The following is a 17920-nucleotide window of genomic DNA, read 5'->3' as shown; positions in this document are numbered from 1 at the left end:
AAATCTAGTTACTTTCACTAAGGGAATTTATTTTCCAAACGTCAAATTGCGCGATTATGTGGTCAATGGAAACGCAGCTACTGTTTGATTTGAAGAAACAAAGCCACAAAAGCACCCGGAAGATTGCGAAAGCGCTTTTCCATTGATTCATCCGAGGAACGCAGGCACACATGCATGCACCCTCTCAAACACAGAGGCTGTGTGTTGACTTAAGAGTTAATGAATGGATGATTGAGGACTGGGAGGACTAGGGAGAGCAGCTCCGTGGAAACAACCCCTCTTTCCCATGGAAAGCAGCATATAAGTTGAGTTAAAGACAGAGAAAATGAGCGCTGCACACAGACCGAGCTAATTTCTGTGCGCAAAGAGAGAGGAAGAGAGCCTGGAGGGGCTTTTTGGAAGCTTTCGAAAGCACCAATAAAGCAAGTAGCATGTTCTTGACAAGAACCCAAAGGGGAAGAGAGTGAAAGAGGAGCAGCTGTTGGAGGAGGAGAGTGAGACAAAGACGGAGTAGGGGGGCTGTCCTTGCTTGCTCTTCACTCCGAGGTCTGAATGTGGGAGGAGGCAGTGGGAGATCAGGACCAAGAAAAGAAAAGAGCAGTAAGGAAAATGTTTGGCATGTAAAAAAACACACATCTGACAGCTGTGTGTTGTGGATAGTTTTGGGAAAGCACCTTTGTGTGTGTGTGTGTGTGTGTGTGTGTGTGTGGTGAGTGTTTTTGAGGGGCCGGGGACCATGCTGCAAGGGAGGACTGTTCCCTGGGTCTGCGCGCTCCTGCTGGGGCTGATGGGGCTCCCGGCGTCGGGCTCCGACTTTCAGCATCACCGATACGAGGACATGGTGCGGGTACTGTTTGCGGTGCACAGCGACTGCCCCTACATCACCCGCATCTACAGCATTGGGCGCAGCGTGGAGGGGCGCCACCTCTACGTGCTGGAGTTCAGTGACAACCCAGGGATCCACGAAGCTTGTGAGTAACACCTGATTTATTGTTTGGAAGCACATTTAGCAAAAACAGGTTTTATGGTGTGTTGAAATCAGGGCCGGCCCAAACCTTTTTGGGGCCCTAACCAGGTTTTCATTTGGTGCCCCCCCCCCCCCCCACACACACACACAATACGAACATGTCAACCTGGAATGGTTGATCATTCCTCGGTTACTCTTATGTGTGTACCATACCTGGTATCATTAGCTCTGCATTTTCATTACCAATGAAATCTTTGTCTAAAAAATAAAATTTTGCATTTGCGATGTTTCCAATAAATGAGAAAAACAAGCTTGTTCCCGTGATAAGTCATTAAAAATCAATGGCAGCTACATGAAATATATTCAGAAATCATCAGAGGAATCGTCGACCTGTTAGTCAGGCATTGGCGCGACAAGCCCCTCATACATGGCAGCAACTAAATCAATTAATCACTTAAATTAAATTAAAGTGAGCTTAATAATTTCCATTTGCATAATTTATTCTTTTTCTCTTTTGTCCCTTTGGTCTTTACCCCTTTTATTGAAGGACAATTATGTTAACAGAGTCTTCATAATTCATTTTATTTGTTGTTTCTGTTTATTTATTTCAGATATTTAAAATGTCTTCCAGTTCCCGTGTTAAATGTTCATTAAAACGTACATTTTATTGATCCTTGAGACTCACTATTATGCTGTTACCTATATATTACTTGAAAATTGTCTCAAAACAACAATATAATAATATATTTCATCATCCAGAAAATGTTTTTAAAGTAACATAAGATGATAAATTATAAATTTATGGTTAACAGGTTAAAAAGTTTGATATCAGTATACAGTATTTATTGTGTAACAACCTTAAAAATAATATAGAACTTGTTTATCATGTTTAATACTATTTAGTTTGTATTATTCAATTCTATTTTATGTTTAACCAACATGCTAACTTGGTGCTCTTGGGGGCCCCCTAGTGGTGTGAGTGTTTAACTCTCATATGCCTCTTGTTGAAATTAATTTGCATTCAAACAAGGCTGGGAAAATGAAATTGATTTTGGTGGAACAGTTGGTGGAGCAGATTTCAGAGCACATTCTGTTCGTACTTTTATCTGCTGGGACATAGCTGGCAGAAGACGGAGCAGTCTGCGAGGATTCTGGTTTTGAAAAACACAAGCTCTCCGATTTGGCCAGATGAGGACAAGAAAAGAGAGGAGTGATTCCAAGGCTGCCGTCTCTGATAAACATCAGCGAAAAGAAGAAAATACAAAAGAGCTGAGCCAACATCTGTGTTTCATCTCAGTTTTTCTGCCATCCAGCCTCTGACAAATTTTGTGGTGTAACTCAAAGCTGAGCAGATGACTAATAGGTTCACTTTGAGTCAACATGGGTTTAACCCTGAGCCTACTCCTGCAAAATGTTTTGCTTGTTTAATCCCCCCACCTCCTTTCCCCTGCTCCAAATCAGTTCCTCTGTTTGTTTTGCCTATTTATTGCAAATTAAAAAGCACAACTTCATTGCACATTTTTATGTGGGCAAAATACCAACTAATCATATCCCATGTCATCAAGATTTCTTTTTTTTTTTTCCATTCCCTCATCTGCTTACGCCAGAATTTGAAAAATAGCCTGACATCTGCAAAGAATGCAGTTATGGCCACGTCTGAGCTTGCATTTCTATTTCTTTTTCTCGTTCCTGCTTTTGCACACGTAGCGGCTTCCTTCAGTAGAATTGAAGGATGTGTGCCTTCTCTGTCGCAAGGTGAAAAACAGGAACTGTTCGCTTCATGACGGGGGAGTTACCCGAGGTCTCGTCTAGGTCAACATTTCTTACTCTCTTTAGGAATTCGGCTGCCGGCTGTTACTGAACTCACTTTGTGGTAAAGAACAGGAAATTAAGCCATGAGCAATTAATGGAAAGCGTTAATAAATTTGGAGGTATCAGCGCTGCTTCAAATAAATCAAATCATATTTGATAGTCCAGGAACTGTTTGGTCTTCTAGTTCCAGAATAGGCTTCTGGGCTCTTCAAGAGTGATTAATGAAGCGACCCCGGGGAGGAGGGAAATCTATCCAGCCGACGAGGTTGTTTGGATTGGTTGCTCAAAGATACCGACGAGAATACCAGATGACCTTCTCTGGAGTAGCGAAATCAGCCACAATCACTCCTTTTTGAGAAGAGTTTAAGTTTTTCCTCCTGTCATCAGTTAATTTACTCAAGGATTTTGCAGCTGCAGCGTTGATTTATCTTAGCTAAAGTCAAATCACAATTTGTGCAAAAACGTACAGAAATGTCCTTTAACATCACTTAGAATTAGAGGTAGACATTTATTGTATCGTTTATCATTTATCCTGATAAATTTCTCTTCATTGTTAGAATTTTGATTGATCGATGTATTGATAAACCCCCCTCAGACCAGTTTGATATTTGTACTATTTTCTCCAATGTTTGTTCAACAAAAGAATCAATAAATACCAACAAATTTTAAATGTTCAGCTTAGTGACACAAATCACACTTCTTTACATGATTATTGTCCTAAATAAGCTCATTACAAGAGGAAATGTTTGTCTAAAGTATTATTTGTGTTTGTGGGGCTATAATTGCTCTGACACACAGTCACAGCCATATAGTTACCTTAAAGAAGATGTAATAAATAATTCTTATTGTCACTTTTATCGTTATCATAATAACACCTCATATTGTGATAAAACTTTAATTCCCTATCGCCCAGCCCTACTTTGTGTGTTATTGATTGATGGTTAATAAGCTGAAACTTGAGGAACAGAAGCAGCCTTTAGCAGTATATATTTTTATTTACTCAAAGACTTAGCCTCCACTCAGACTCTGGGACTCTCATAAACTCTCATAAATCTTTATCTCTTCCAATTAGTGTTGAAAATAAGCTGGAAATTGTAGATGATTTGCATAAATGATTAATGCTGTCCCATGTGAGTTACTGTATAGTAAGGAGGGAAGTAAAGTTTATTTTATAAAGTGCCTTTCACAGACACAAAGTTACAGCGCTGTGCATATAAATCACACTGAAGCTATACATAATCTAAAAAAAACATGATTAATGCAGTAAAATTAAGCCAGGGAGAACAAAACTTTAAATGTCTGCTGACTGTGTTCCTTGTTTAGAGTAAGTTTCTTGTTTAAAATAAAGTAATAGAAAACAAGAAAAACTTCAACACAAATACCAGGCTGTATTCAACTGAAAGTTTGCAAATCAGTCAAGTAAATTAGCGCTTTAGAATCTTTAGAATTATAAAAAATTAATTTAGGGGAAGCTAAGTGCGCTAAACATCTTCAAAGTTAGCTTAAGGGCTAATTAGCTCCACTGTTAGCAAGTCAGCAACACTGTGTCTAATATTATTTATATAAGCGCACAATAAGCGTGTACGTGATCCTATTCTGCTCCGCTAGTAATCGCACATCCCAGATGTTTTGTACTTGACTCGCTCTAAGGTTGCAACAAGCAACAAAATGGAGCTGGAATATGCAAAGCAAAACCAAAATAAAGAGAAAAAGTTACACTGCTTACTGAAATGGTGGTCTGAAGCAGTAAAAGCTTAATTACAATAATATGTTGGGTTTAATTCTGCCCTGGGCGTCTAATTAAATTAAATTACTGGATCAGGAACGGACACAATAGCTGTGAGGTTTCGCCTCTAGATGCGGACTGCGAGGAAGTCCTGCGTTTAGACCACAGAGAGTCATTTAAATTAGAGCTGTTTAAATTTTATTGTTTATTTGTAGTTATTGGGGCCACCGTTAGCGGTCGCTGTCAATGCTGTAAAAAAGTTAAGTGTGTTCATCTGCATATCTACAAATATGTACAACCTGTTTTTTATGCTCTACAAGCCAAATGTGGTCGACTAACTACTATATTTAATTATTTATTTCAAACAATTTGAGAAAACAAGAACAAAATAATTAGCTTACCACTATTTACCACTGTTTTTCTGTTTGGAAAGTGAGCACCTCTTTAATTACACCCCTTATATAAGCACGTAATGTTAGGATGTACTGTAAGTAACATGCCTGATTAATATTGAAATAATTTTGCTGACCTGTTCAGTATCTGCAAAAAGTGGAAATCTTGACATTAATTCAACAGTATTTTTGTTTTTGCAGTGGTTGAGTTGAAAAAGCACTTCCTTTCTTTCTTATTCTTAAAGCTGCACTACTCAGTTATTTACAGGCTGATCTGGTACTGTTTAAAAAATTAAGTGAAAGTGTGTACGTGTGCTCATGCTGGATGATCTTTTTTACTTTCCTGCTGCCTGCGTTTTTCCAATTCTTCCCCCAGTGGAGCCGGAGTTCAAGTACGTGGGCAACATGCATGGCAACGAGGTGCTAGGCCGTGAACTCCTCATCAAGCTCTCGCAGTTTCTCTGCGAGGAGTACCGGGCCGGAAACCAGCGGATCACTCGGCTGATCCATGACACACGCATCCACATCCTGCCCTCCATGAACCCCGACGGCTATGAAGTGGCAGCCAGGCAGGTAATGTAAACTCTGGTATATGTGAGAGCTTTTTTCACCCTGAAGGAAAAACCAGAGACAGGAATCTCCCCAAGGGACTCTCTTTGTCTGTTTTTCTAATCTAGTCATCTGCTACCTAAGAAGAAAAAATAAGTAGATTTGTTTTTTTTTTATTTGCCAAAAATGACAGGGTCCCAGAGTGAAACTAAACACCTGTAAGTTGAATCAAAGCGCATTCCTCACACTCCACACACAGTTTGTTTAAATCCACGCGATAATATGCTAAGCAATCTGTTTTAATTTCAAATGACACATTCAGACAATAGCAGGTCATTTTTATCCCTGCGTTTGCTCGAGTTAGATCTTAGAGGTAATTGGGAACTGAACCACAGATCGCATGCTACGCACTCTGACACAAACACACACACGTGTGTGCAATCTCTTTGAGGCTAATTATAAGTCCGGAAGCGAGCTGCAGCACATGGCAGACAGTCGGAGCTCATAGGAATAACTGCACTGTAATTTGGCGCTTAGCAGATGTTTGGGTGCAGCACCATCTGGATGGTAAGGTTTGTTTTCCTGAATCTTGGTTTGGATCGTGTTGGTTCTGTCCTATGCAATCACAGAAGGAACAACAGAACCGGATATATTTTCATGAAGGTGTCTGTAACGGTTTTCAAATGTGATATTCTGGTATGTTCAGTTCGATTGGGGACCAAAGTTGCAACATTTGTTGAATTTTCAGATGGTTTGGTTTTGCTTTTTATGGAATTGTTGTTCTCAGAAGCAGCCGAGCTCTAATGCACAGAAACAAACCGTCACAAAGTTTCTTCAAAGTTACAACTGACCAACTGATGCTACTCCCGCTACAAGACAAACAGTGACGTAACTTCTGCGGCTGAACAAAAATAACTGTAAATTATATTAAATAAATTAATAAAAGAGTGTTTTATCCATACCTTAAAAAATAGTAATAATTTAAATAAAATACTTATTGGATGCAACATGCATGTACTGTATGTTTAAATTTGTTTTACTTTTGTTTAACCAGGTTGTTGTGTGTTACCAGGTCCCTCTTGTCAATGAGATCTAGATCTCAATTGGGTTTTACCTGGTTAAATAAAGAAAATAATAAATAAGTAAGTAAAAATAACTAATTGAAAAACTGTTCCCTCACGATGGCTGTATCATTTATTGCGATAAATTTATTATGATAATAATTTTGATTGTTGGGATTGTTATTGGTACTATTTGCTCCACTGTTTGTTCAATGAAGGTATCAATAAATTTTAAAATATGGTTAAATGCAGTTACTGTTTTGCAGTTTAATGATACAAATCACACTGTTTGTGCTACAAATTGGAATGTTTTTCTAGAGCAGTATTTGTATTAGTGGGGCTCTAATTGCTATGACACACTTCTTATCGTTATTTTTATTGCTATCACAGTAGTACCACAAAATATCACGATAGAAATTTGAGTCTATATTGCCAACCCTTACTCCCCCTGGCCTGTGGGGGCGCTGCATCAAGAGCCACTAAAGGAAACGACACAAAACAAAAGCCTCAGAAGAAGACACTGACCTCAACTTTCTTCTTGACAAAACGTAAACAAAAATGGAAAGCCGTCAAATGTTAGCGGTTATATGATTTCTTTTTGTCTTTTGGAAAAGACTACGAGCCATTTCTCTCGGTAGCGCTGGACACCAACGTTTGTTTTGGTTGTATTTACCCAGAATGTCTTGCGCTAGGGTTAGCTTTAGCTTCTTGCTTTTTTTTTGTTTTGTTAGCGGTCCCCAGTCCAAACCGCACCAGAATTCACTTCAACCGAACCAAGACCTGAGTTTTTAAGGCCAAGTGAAAAATAAAACTTGGACCCCAGTGACTTAGAGCAGCTAGCTGATACCAACAACACATGCTAAGCATTCACGCAGTTGGTCAATTTGTGTTTGTGGGTCAACAGGGTTCTGAGCTGAACGGGTATCTGGTGGGTCGGGGGAATTCCAGAGACATTGATCTGAATCGAAACTTTCCAGACCTGAATTCACTGATGTATTACTACGAGAAAACCAACGGACGAAACCACCACCTTCCTCTGCCAGACAACTGGGAACAACAGGTCAGTGTTCCTGGAGAAAGTTCAATTATAATGTGTTTATGTCCGTTAAAAACACTTAAAAGACAAATAACCTTTTCTCGCTGCCTGACATTAAATAGACCTAACTGTTTTAGGACAGTTAGAATTTAAAACTTTACATTTCCTCAGTATTTGGTAGCATCGCCTTTTAAACTGTCTGACTTGGCTCAAATGTTTTAGTTTCGTTTTATAATGTGTTAAAACAAACAGTTTTTGTCTCTGAGCAGGGTTGAGTAGTAACTAGTTATATTTACTTTTTGGAAAAAATGTACTCTGTGGAGTACTTTTTGCTTGAGTAATTTTATTATTGCAACTCTTACTTGAATAAAATTTCTGGATACTCTACCCACTCTGAGTAACTTCACTGAATGACCAACAAGCCTGTTTTAAATTTAAATGTAAATTTAATTTAATTAAATTTCTGTTTGGAATCAATAAAGTATATTTTGAATTTGAATTTTGAATTTTTAACCAAAAATTCACCAGACACAATCAAATACCTGCAGTTTTTGTGTTAAAATTTTAGACTGAAAGAAATAGATTTGGAAACTGTTTCTTTTGCCTGATTTTGTTATTTTGTAATAAGGTTATTCATATAAATTATTTTCATTTTGGTCTCTAAAATACCAAAAATTCCACAAAAGTTTGTGTTTTGGTCTACTTGATCGTTATTTTTAAATATTAAATGATTTATGTTTTGATCAGTTACTCAGTACTTGAATAGACCTTTTACCAAATAGTTGTTTTTACTCTTAAGTCATTTCTTGGACAAACACTTTTTTTTCCTGCTTCTGTGACAGTTACTTAACAGGTTGTTGCTGGGTAACCAAAAAGTGAGTGAGTTGCTAGGTAACTAAAGAGTGACTGAGTTAGTTGATTCCACTAACCTGTAAAATTATTGAATATTCTATCACACAAAGTGATCTTGTGTCTATCTCGATATATTATTACTGATTTATTGTCCAGCCCTAATATATTAAATGTAAATAATCTGGTTTTGGCAGCATACGTGTATTAACTTGTTAAGAGAGTCTATTTAAATGAAAGAAAATGCACAAGAAGGTGAGGAGATAAATGAAGCCTGGGGGAAACTGAATGAGTTTGTGTGTGTATGTGCTGAATAAAGAGCAACCGTAACATTGCTGGGTTTCTTTGGCATTAACTTTGTTGATATTTATAAATTGGCGAGTTTTGCACGGGATCAGATTGCTTTACCAGCTGAGCTACAGCAAAATAAAAAAAAGGACCATCATTTTAAGCAATTCGGTGCAAATGTTGCACTCTTGAAACAGACAGGACTCCGTCTTCTGTTTTGGTAATTTTATTTGCCCCACGCTGTGTGTATATTTTTGGGAATTGTTCTCTCAGAAGCAGACGGGCACTGACCCACAGAAACAAAACCGTCACAAAGTCTCTTCTCCCAGAGCTACAAAGTTACAACTGATGCTACTTCTGCTACAAGACAAACAGTGACGTAGCACACATCTCAGATTCTGTCAAACTTCTGCGGCTGAACAAAAATAACTAGACAAATAAAATATATTAAATAAATGAATAAAAGAGTGTTTTATCCATAACAGAGTTTCCTCTAGTCTATTATAAGCCTGGCAGCCCGCCATGCTTTACTAGCTGCCCCGCCAGGCAGCTAGTTTGCTTGTTTTTGTTATTAGAAAAATTAATCATCCAAAAAAAAAAGACTCTACATGTGGTTTGTTTTATGTTGTAAGTGTGTTGAGTGGCTTGCTTTTAAGTCCTCTGAACGGTTGTGTTTTACTATAAAAGCTAGTCTCCGCTTTATTAACACAAATATCAAATTTTATGTTGTTTTCAAGTATTTGTTTTAGGTTTTTGCATGTAAAAAAGCTCAGAAAACGGCTTGAAAAAGTAAAGTTTAAAGTAAAGAAAGCACATATCTTTCTTTTACTGTCATTTTTAGAAGCTGCAGTTTTGTGAATATTACCTTTAAAGTCTCTTTCAGGGTACAAACTGTTGGCTTGACTTTACAGAGTAAATACCATCGTTGAGGTTGGCTTCAGAAGACACCTGGCTTCATTCCAGGTGATCGAATGGCTTCTGTAGTTCGCTGTGTACTTGCTTCAGGGCACTCAAGCGTGAAATGAACAGTAGGGGGATTTATAAAAGCATGTGCTGTCAAACTATTGCAAATAGTTTGCCAAAAGGCACGTTTCCAGCATGAGGGTCAGGTCCTTGGGGGAGTCTCAACTTCTCCTCTCAAATGCAGAAAGAAAAAGCTGCTGTTCATGATTAACCCTTTTAAGTTTTCCTACCAGCTGGAATGAATATTGTAGCCTAACGGATTTCCATTTAATCAAGATACAGCAGCGTCCTTCAGTCTATTGTGCAAAGTTGAAAGAAGACATGATGGTGTTTGTATCACATTTTAGCAGATTTCCATCTGCTCTTAATAAAATGATGATTATTAGTCACTTGAAATGTTTATAAGGTTGCATTGTTTTTGCAGAAACCAAAGCCTGTCTTCTGTTGTTATTGTTAAATTTTTAAACAAGTTAAAAAAAGACTCATTCGGTGTCATGTTTAGTTTCTGGTTGGATCCAATTGGAGGCAGACTTGAAGAGCTTTAATAATGAAAAATAAAGATTTAAAGACATTTAAGGAGAACTGCACTGAGAAAAGTTACAAAGAGTTTAGACAGGAGCAAACAAAAACCAGGAGCTTAAATACTGAGGTGGAAAACAATAAACCAGGTGAACTAATCAAAGGAGACGTGGAAACAGTTGTGGCAGGAGGAAAGCGGAAAAACTGAGAGAGGGAGACTAATTAACAGAAAGGGAGAGAGAAAGAGCAACAAAGATTTAAGAGAAATAAATCCAAATGCACAAGAAACTAAACACAAAAGATTGAACTGATAATTTATTACATAAAGAACAAATGAAATGACGTATGGGAAAAAAAGAACAACAATGTCCTGAGCAAAACACAAAAACTCAAGGAGTTGGATAATTACTGCTGATTCAATTACTTCTTCAACAGTAAAACATTTACTTACAAAAAACACAGTGCAGCATCAATAACGTCATTAAGTAAAACCCACTCTCGTAATATCAATTTAAACAGAGGCATATAGACTTTTTCCTTATTATAATATAAAATAATTCATTTTATATTATAATAATAACATATTATATATATGATGTTTTATCTGCATCAACAGCTAAAACATGCTTTATACAGGAAACTCTCCATGATTTGTTTATTTTTAAAATATTTACAAAACTGTTAAATATTATAAAGTGGTTGTTGGTGTAATCATAATGTAGCAAGACAAAGTAAAAAAATAAAACAAATTATCTAAATATATAATTCTAGACTCTTACATTACTGGGAAACTGGTTTAGGAGACTGGTTTCTCATCCCTCAACTTTAAACCAGTTTAATCAGAAATGCTGTAACCTCGGGAAACATTTTGTGTCTTGAGTTTTCCTCTCAAGCAAACATGAGGAGTTTATAATTTCCGTCTTTTTTCACCTGCATATTTTCCATCAAAAGGTTAAAACTACTGTTTTTCTATCTGGCAGCTACAGTTTGTCCCAGATGGCCGCCTCCAGACTGGGAGACACAACCGTGCCACTGTTATCGCCATGTTATTCATGCTGGTCAGGATAACATTTACTGGCAACATGAAGCCACACGCTCTGCGTTAGCCTACAGGCAAATCAAGGCTGCATGCTGTAATTTAGCCAAGTGATAATATTTCATTCAAAGGAATGATTGAAGTGAAAAATGCCTGACTGTTCTTCAGATGTGGGGAAATGACTTAAGATTTACAGAGACTCTGAAATATTTAGTGAAAATCCTCCATAAATAGAAAATCTTATGTTTTCATCTTTTGCTAATTACTTGGTAAACTGATGTTTTGATGTTGTAATCACTACCTTTTAGTAGAGTTTTGAGAAAACCTCACTGTGTGAAGCAGTAAGTTATCACATGTGCATTACACTGTAAAAAAAAAAAGAAATACTAAAATCTACTCAATAAAATGTAGGCAGCAGTTTACAACCAATATTTTTAATGAGATTTTACAGTTTGGATTTGAGTCAAAGTTAATTTAAGCCTTTTACATTTAGTAATTTAATTTAAGTATACTCAAATAGAAAATATAATTTAATTAATTTAATTAAAAAAAAGAAAATTAAGTAGGAAAAAAATCACTTTTTACATTTATATAAATTAATCATAAAAATAAATGTAGTTAATGTAAATGAATCGAACAACAGGGTATAAGAGCCAAGCTACAAGAATTACTGTGCAATTAGGAGAACATAGTCATACTATGAGCAGAATAACGATGCAATTTTACTAGAGGAACATATTAAAATTATAGGAAGAAGCTGTTTTAATAAGAAAAAAGCTTTAAAAATTGTTTTGGAGTTCTTTTAAAATTACTACTTCATTCTCCTAAAATTATTACTCCATTCTGGTGATATTAAGACTTTATGTTTGTATTATTTAAACTTTATTCTGGGAATTACTATGACTGTATTCTTGTTATGAAAATAGATGTACTTCCTCATAGAGTTGACCTGAATTGAAAGCCTAAACTGTAAAACACGCTTGTTAAACAAGATGGCAGCATTGGGCATGCTGACATCACTCTGAACTGCGGAAACCAATGAAGTGCATTAGTGACAAGAAATTCAGGCTTTTCAAACATTAGATTCTCAAAAATAATTGATTTAGCTCATTCCTTATTTCACTGTAACCCTCAGCATTACTCTGTTTCAAACTCTCACCCTGACTCTTCCTCACAGGTTGAACCTGAGACTCTGGCAGTCATAAAATGGATGCAAAACTACAATTTTGTCTTGTCGGCCAATCTCCACGGAGGAGCAGTGGTGGCCAACTACCCCTTCGACAAGTCACGAGACGCTCGCATTCGAGGGAGGACCATGTACTCAGCCACTGCGGATGACAAACTCTTCAGGCAGGTGTGCAGCTGCTTTAAAGTTTCTTCCAGATGTTGCACATCTGACCTGATCTCATTGTTATCTGTTGCGTATTTGTGTAAGCATCTGAATGACGGGGAGTGTATGCGTTTGTGTGTGATGATAGTTGGCAAGGACGTACTCGTACGCTCACAGCTGGATGCACTTAGGCTGGAACTGTGGAGACTTTTTTAACGAAGGCATCACCAACGGAGCCAGCTGGTATTCTCTGTCTAAAGGTAAACGGTTAACTCTTAACATGATGCGTCCTCTGTACATGTTACTGACTTGTTTGTCTTTTCTCACCTTGTAAATATACTCTCTCTTGGCTTCAGCACTTTTCAGCATTTCCTGCAATGTTTGTTTTTTGGTTTTCACCCAACACTTTGATCATTGCTTTGTCACTGGATACCGTCCCAAGCCTTTTTCTGGAAAGCTATCTCTCATACTGACTCATCGTTAACCAGTTTTGACCTTTGCCTTTGCTAAACAAACCCACTCAATTGATTCTGTCCTGTGTTTGGACCGTTGTTATGTCTCAGCAATGTTCAATTAGCCAGTTTTACTTTTCAGAAAATGACTTTCTTCCTTAGTCAAGTTTATTTGTATAGCATATTTCAGCAACAGAGCGGTTCAAAGTGCTTTACATCATGAAAACACCATGCAGTCACAGATTCTGAAACATTAAACATTGCATTTTGTCAATGTTATCATTAAAATCATCAAGCAAAAACATATCGGGTATGTTAATCAATAGCGGTGTTTCCATTACAAATGTTTGCAAAACATCCAGAAAAAAAAGCTTTCTGGAAGTTTGTTCCAGATTAATTGAGCATAGAAACTTTAATAATTCAAATATATGGAGTAGCGTCAAATTTTAGCGGTTGTATGATTTCTCTTTTGTCTTTGGGAAAAAAAAAAAAAAAAACGCGATTCTTTTCTCCTACCGGTACTAAACTCTCGCGTTTGTTTTGGTTGTATCTACCCAGCATGCTATAGTCCGCTTCCTGCTTTCAGAGCCATTTTTGGTCCACCTGGGATTCACATACGCTTTTGAACGGCACCAAGGTTAAATTTAACTTTAACTAAACTAAACTAAAACCTGGTCTGCTTAGGGTTTTAGGTGGACCAGAGTTTGCTTTTTTAGTCTGCATCAGTGTTTGATAACGCATTCACATCCTCCCAAACAAACTGGACTTTCTAGATAAACTAACTAGACTTGGATTAAAGCAGACTAAACAGGGCTGGTGTGTGCGTGGTTGTTTTTCTTGTGTTTCTCTTGTGTTGCCCTAAGATGAACTGGCAACCTGTCCAGAATGTACTCTTGGACGAACATAGTTTAATAAAAATTGTGAAGTCATGTTGAGCAAACCCCCGTGCAACCAAAGAGACCGAGTATTAAAATTCTCAGCTACACACAAGCACAGACTTGGTAAAAAAAAAGACAAGTATGGACGAGGCCTGAAATCCAGTGATAAAATTTTGATTTTTTTTATCACTGCCACAGGGGAAAACAGATGAAGGTTGGACTGTCTGTTGGGTAATGTTGTCATGCTGTGTTTGATTTACTCCAGAAGTTGTAACGATTAAGTTAAGCTTCATACTGTACACTGAGGACTACTGTAGTGCTAATTACTATTATCATCACAATCAGAGTAAACTAGAAGATTTATGCAGAACTCTTAGAAATGAGTCAATGGTTAATCAATTTAAAGTACGATTTTGATCTATATATGTAGTATAAAACCGATCTAGGTTTAGACTAGGGATGGGCAATATGACTGACAAGCATATCAGGATATAAGCATTTCATGCCAATCAATAATTTTTGTTTTAAATACCTCAAATACTGACAAACTGGTGGTGGGATCTTTTCTGTTTTAGCCACAGTTTTTTCTCAGCTGCGTTGTTTTTTTGTTTTTTTTTTGAGCAGTTAAGAGGCAGGAGCAAAACCTGAATCTGCTACTCTATTGGTCGTTGCTAGGTAACCAAAGAATGAGTGAGTTGCCAGGTAACCAAAGAGTGAGTTAGTTGATTCCGCCAACCTTTACTTAGCTGGGCTTGAGAAGTTGAGCTACGAAAGTTTTTCCTCTGTCTACATTAGTTCAGTGAAATTATTGAAAATTCTATCAGACATGTTATTTACTGATATTGATCACAATATATATTGTTATCTATTTTATTGTCCAGCCAATAAACTTAGTAAAGTCCATAAATAAGTCTGTAAATGTTTCTAGTTGGTGTATTGTTATATCAAAATCAAAGTGGAGGAAACTCTCTGTATTCTTTTTTTTCTGTTCAAAAATCAAAAGAATGATGAGAGATTTACATGTTTACCCTGTAATGAGGGATGGAAACAAGTTTGTTAATTTAAATTGCTGCTAAACACTAAAATCAGAGTATCGGTTTGTGTTTGTTCCCATAAGAAAAATGGCACTTACCCAGCAAGAACAATGATTGAGAAATGAGACCCATTTTTCCACCAAAGATTTATCTAAAACTTCAAATGTTTATCTGACCATTAGAGCAAGTGACAAGATAGGAAAAGTGTTCAGTTTTTGTTTCCAAAAACGTCTTGAACCTTCAGAGAAAGTGAGAGTTTTCTTCTAAAATCTTAACAGGAATAGAGTCATCATCTTTCATTTATTGTTTCTGTTTACTTAAGGCATGCAGGACTTTAACTACCTGTACACCAACTGTTTTGAGATCACTCTGGAGCTGAGTTGTGACAAGTTTCCTCCAGAGTCGTCGCTGCCCAGAGAATGGCTCGGCAACCGAGAGGCGCTGATTTCGTACCTGGAGCAGGTCAGAAAAATTCACCCTGATGTTAATTTAGTCCTTCTAGTGAACTCTTTTTCTAAATTTGGGCCTTCAGTTTCAGAGAAATATTCCTGCCAATGAGTGTTATGGTTTGGTTTTTAAAATGAAATGTGCTCTTAATTCACTGCGATTAAAATATATTGTCAGGAAGTCTTATTTCACAAAGGGGGGATAATTATTTTCCCCCCGTTGTGGTGAAACTGAAATCCCTTCATTCTGTGGAAAGTTTATTGTTTTGGAAAGTTTGTTTAACATGTAATTTGTAACCCCAAAACCACTATGGTTAACAGCTATCCATGGTATTAGTGTAAAAATGCTTCTCATGATGTTTTTGATAATAAAAACTCCAGCAGTTTGCTTTTCTTTTTAATGACATCTGTCTGTTTCCAGGTGCATCATGGGATAAAAGGCACGGTGTATGACGAGAACAACAACCCAATCAGTAAAGCTGAGATTGCTGTCGCTGGGATTAATCATGATGTCACAACCGGTAAGATTGCAGTTTGTTTCTACTTATATAAATGTTTTTATAACAAATTCAGTTTTTATAAGTGCTGAAAATGCATTTGCATCTATGTGACATGTATTAATAGATGCTATGTATGTAAATTTGGTTATTTGGGCTATCCATTTTGTGCATTTTTTGGAGTTATTTGTGGAATCTGAAGAGAAATTTCCATTTTCTTAACAATAAAGTAGCTTATCTTATCTTGATCATTTGGATAGTTGCAGGAGACAGAAATTATAGCAATAGGCTTACACATCTGGAATAAATAATAGCTATTTGATGCAAAAACAGACGTCTAAATAGTTTCCATTGCTGGAGGAGTTCACAGTTGATCTGACTGTAGGAGAAATTGACAAAATGAAAACAAGAGCAGTCAGTTTCAGAAAGAAACGAATCCTCCTCTGCTGGTCGAAGGGAGAAATGCACTTCTCAAAAAAGTCCAGTCTAAATACAGTGCTGGACAGAGGTTTACATAATGATAATGTCCATAAAAAGTCTGTGTGCAAGTTTGAATTTATTCAAGATTTTCTTTAATCCACACAAGATTAAAGTTATACATATAGTGGTAATTTACAGGTGTACCTTCACTAATATTAGGTTAAAAGTAGAACTGGACAATAAATCAATAGCAATATGTATCGCAGTAGACACGCGATCGGTATGAATAGATAATACATCGAATAGAATATTTAATATATAAAATATTCATCTAGACAAAGGAAAGGCTTTAGCCACTCAACCTCTAATAACCAGCTAAACAAAGCTGTTGGAATAAACTAACTCACTCACTTTTTGGTTAACTAGCAACTCACTCATTCCTTGGTTACCTAGCAACAGTTTGGTGAGTAACTGCCACAGCAGCAGTTTAAAGTTCTGCCACTTTCCTTCATAACTGCTTAAAAATGGAAAAAAAAACAAAAAAATTGAAAATTGTGAATAAAAGAGGAAAGATCATACAACAAGTTTGGTTGTATTTCAGATATTTAAGACAGAAAAACAAATAAATTATTATACATAACTACAGATATGAAACACTTGCACCATGATTCGTTTTTCAGCTGTCGTCTAGCCCTAGCTAAAAGTCCTTTAGGCAATTGAAGCTCAGCAAATAAAGGTTTTGTTGCCATTAACCTCGTTAATGTGCTACTCAATGTGCTAATGGTGGAGAAACAACTTACCGTTACAGGAAAACTGCTTATCCGCTGTCATTGGTGGCCATGCTAACTAGCCTTAGCATTAGTGGTTAGTTGTGGTGGACCAGCTGTGGAGAGCAAGTCTTTTAGGACCTTGTCTGATTTTAAATCCACGTTTCCAGTTCTGATTTGTAAATGGCGATGTAGAATAACAATTGACACCAACCTCTGTGTCGTGGATTCCTCCAGGCGTGGATGGCGACTATTTCAGACTTCTGCTGCCAGGAACGTACACCGTGAAAGCCTCCGCTCCAGGTTACCTATCTTCATCCAACACGGTGACGGTGGGACCAGCTGAGGCTATCCAGGTTAAAAATTTTCAGAAAATCTCTACTTTGAAAGATTTAATTGTTTAAAAAGCGGCTGAAATACTCACCTTTTTTTAAAAACTTGCTCCCTGGCAGCTTCATTTTTACTTGAAAAAAGCTCCAAAACAAAACCTAAAGGGGAAGCACCAACATGGGAAGAAGAACATCTCCGCCCACAAGGCGTCACTGAAGCTCGGCCCAAGATGAAACATGCACAGAAACGCACACAGAAGTTAACCCAGAGATACAGCGGAGGCATACCCAGCATATTAATTATGTAAATGATACATGTTTATGATATATCTTTGTAGTCTTAGGGTAATTATGGAATAAAAACATTATTTTCTTGTTGGTAATGATTATAAATCGTCCCATATATATGAAAGGATTGTTCCAAGCCCAATGTATTTATGTAACAGTGTTGATATGTATGAACACAACTGTTTGTGTAAAGGGAAAAAAAGTAACTTTTTTTGTTGTCTTGGTTACGCAAAATTTGATGAGGACTGTAAAAGGAATTAAAAAAATGTTTTTACAATTTT

At 36.9% G+C, this 17920-nt stretch overlaps 1 protein-coding gene across 1 annotated transcript; it reads left to right on the top strand.

Moving 5' to 3' along the window:
- Nucleotides 1-380: 380 nt before the first annotated feature.
- cpn1 (carboxypeptidase N, polypeptide 1) lies at nt 381-17920 on the top strand. Its single transcript, XM_032573583.1, has 9 exons — nt 381-971; nt 5274-5470; nt 7412-7567; nt 12376-12552; nt 12677-12788; nt 15215-15354; nt 15760-15859; nt 17260-17378; nt 17475-17920. The coding sequence occupies exons 1-9, from the start codon at nt 737-739 to the stop codon at nt 17583-17585; spliced, it is 1347 nt and encodes a 448-aa protein (XP_032429474.1). The 5' UTR covers nt 381-736; the 3' UTR covers nt 17586-17920.

This window comes from Xiphophorus hellerii, chromosome 10, assembly GCF_003331165.1.
Source record: "Xiphophorus hellerii strain 12219 chromosome 10, Xiphophorus_hellerii-4.1, whole genome shotgun sequence".
Classification (NCBI taxonomy): Eukaryota; Metazoa; Chordata; class Actinopteri; order Cyprinodontiformes; family Poeciliidae; genus Xiphophorus; species Xiphophorus hellerii.
Note: the sequence above shows the minus strand (reverse complement) of the source record. Positions and strands in the feature narration are given on the sequence as shown.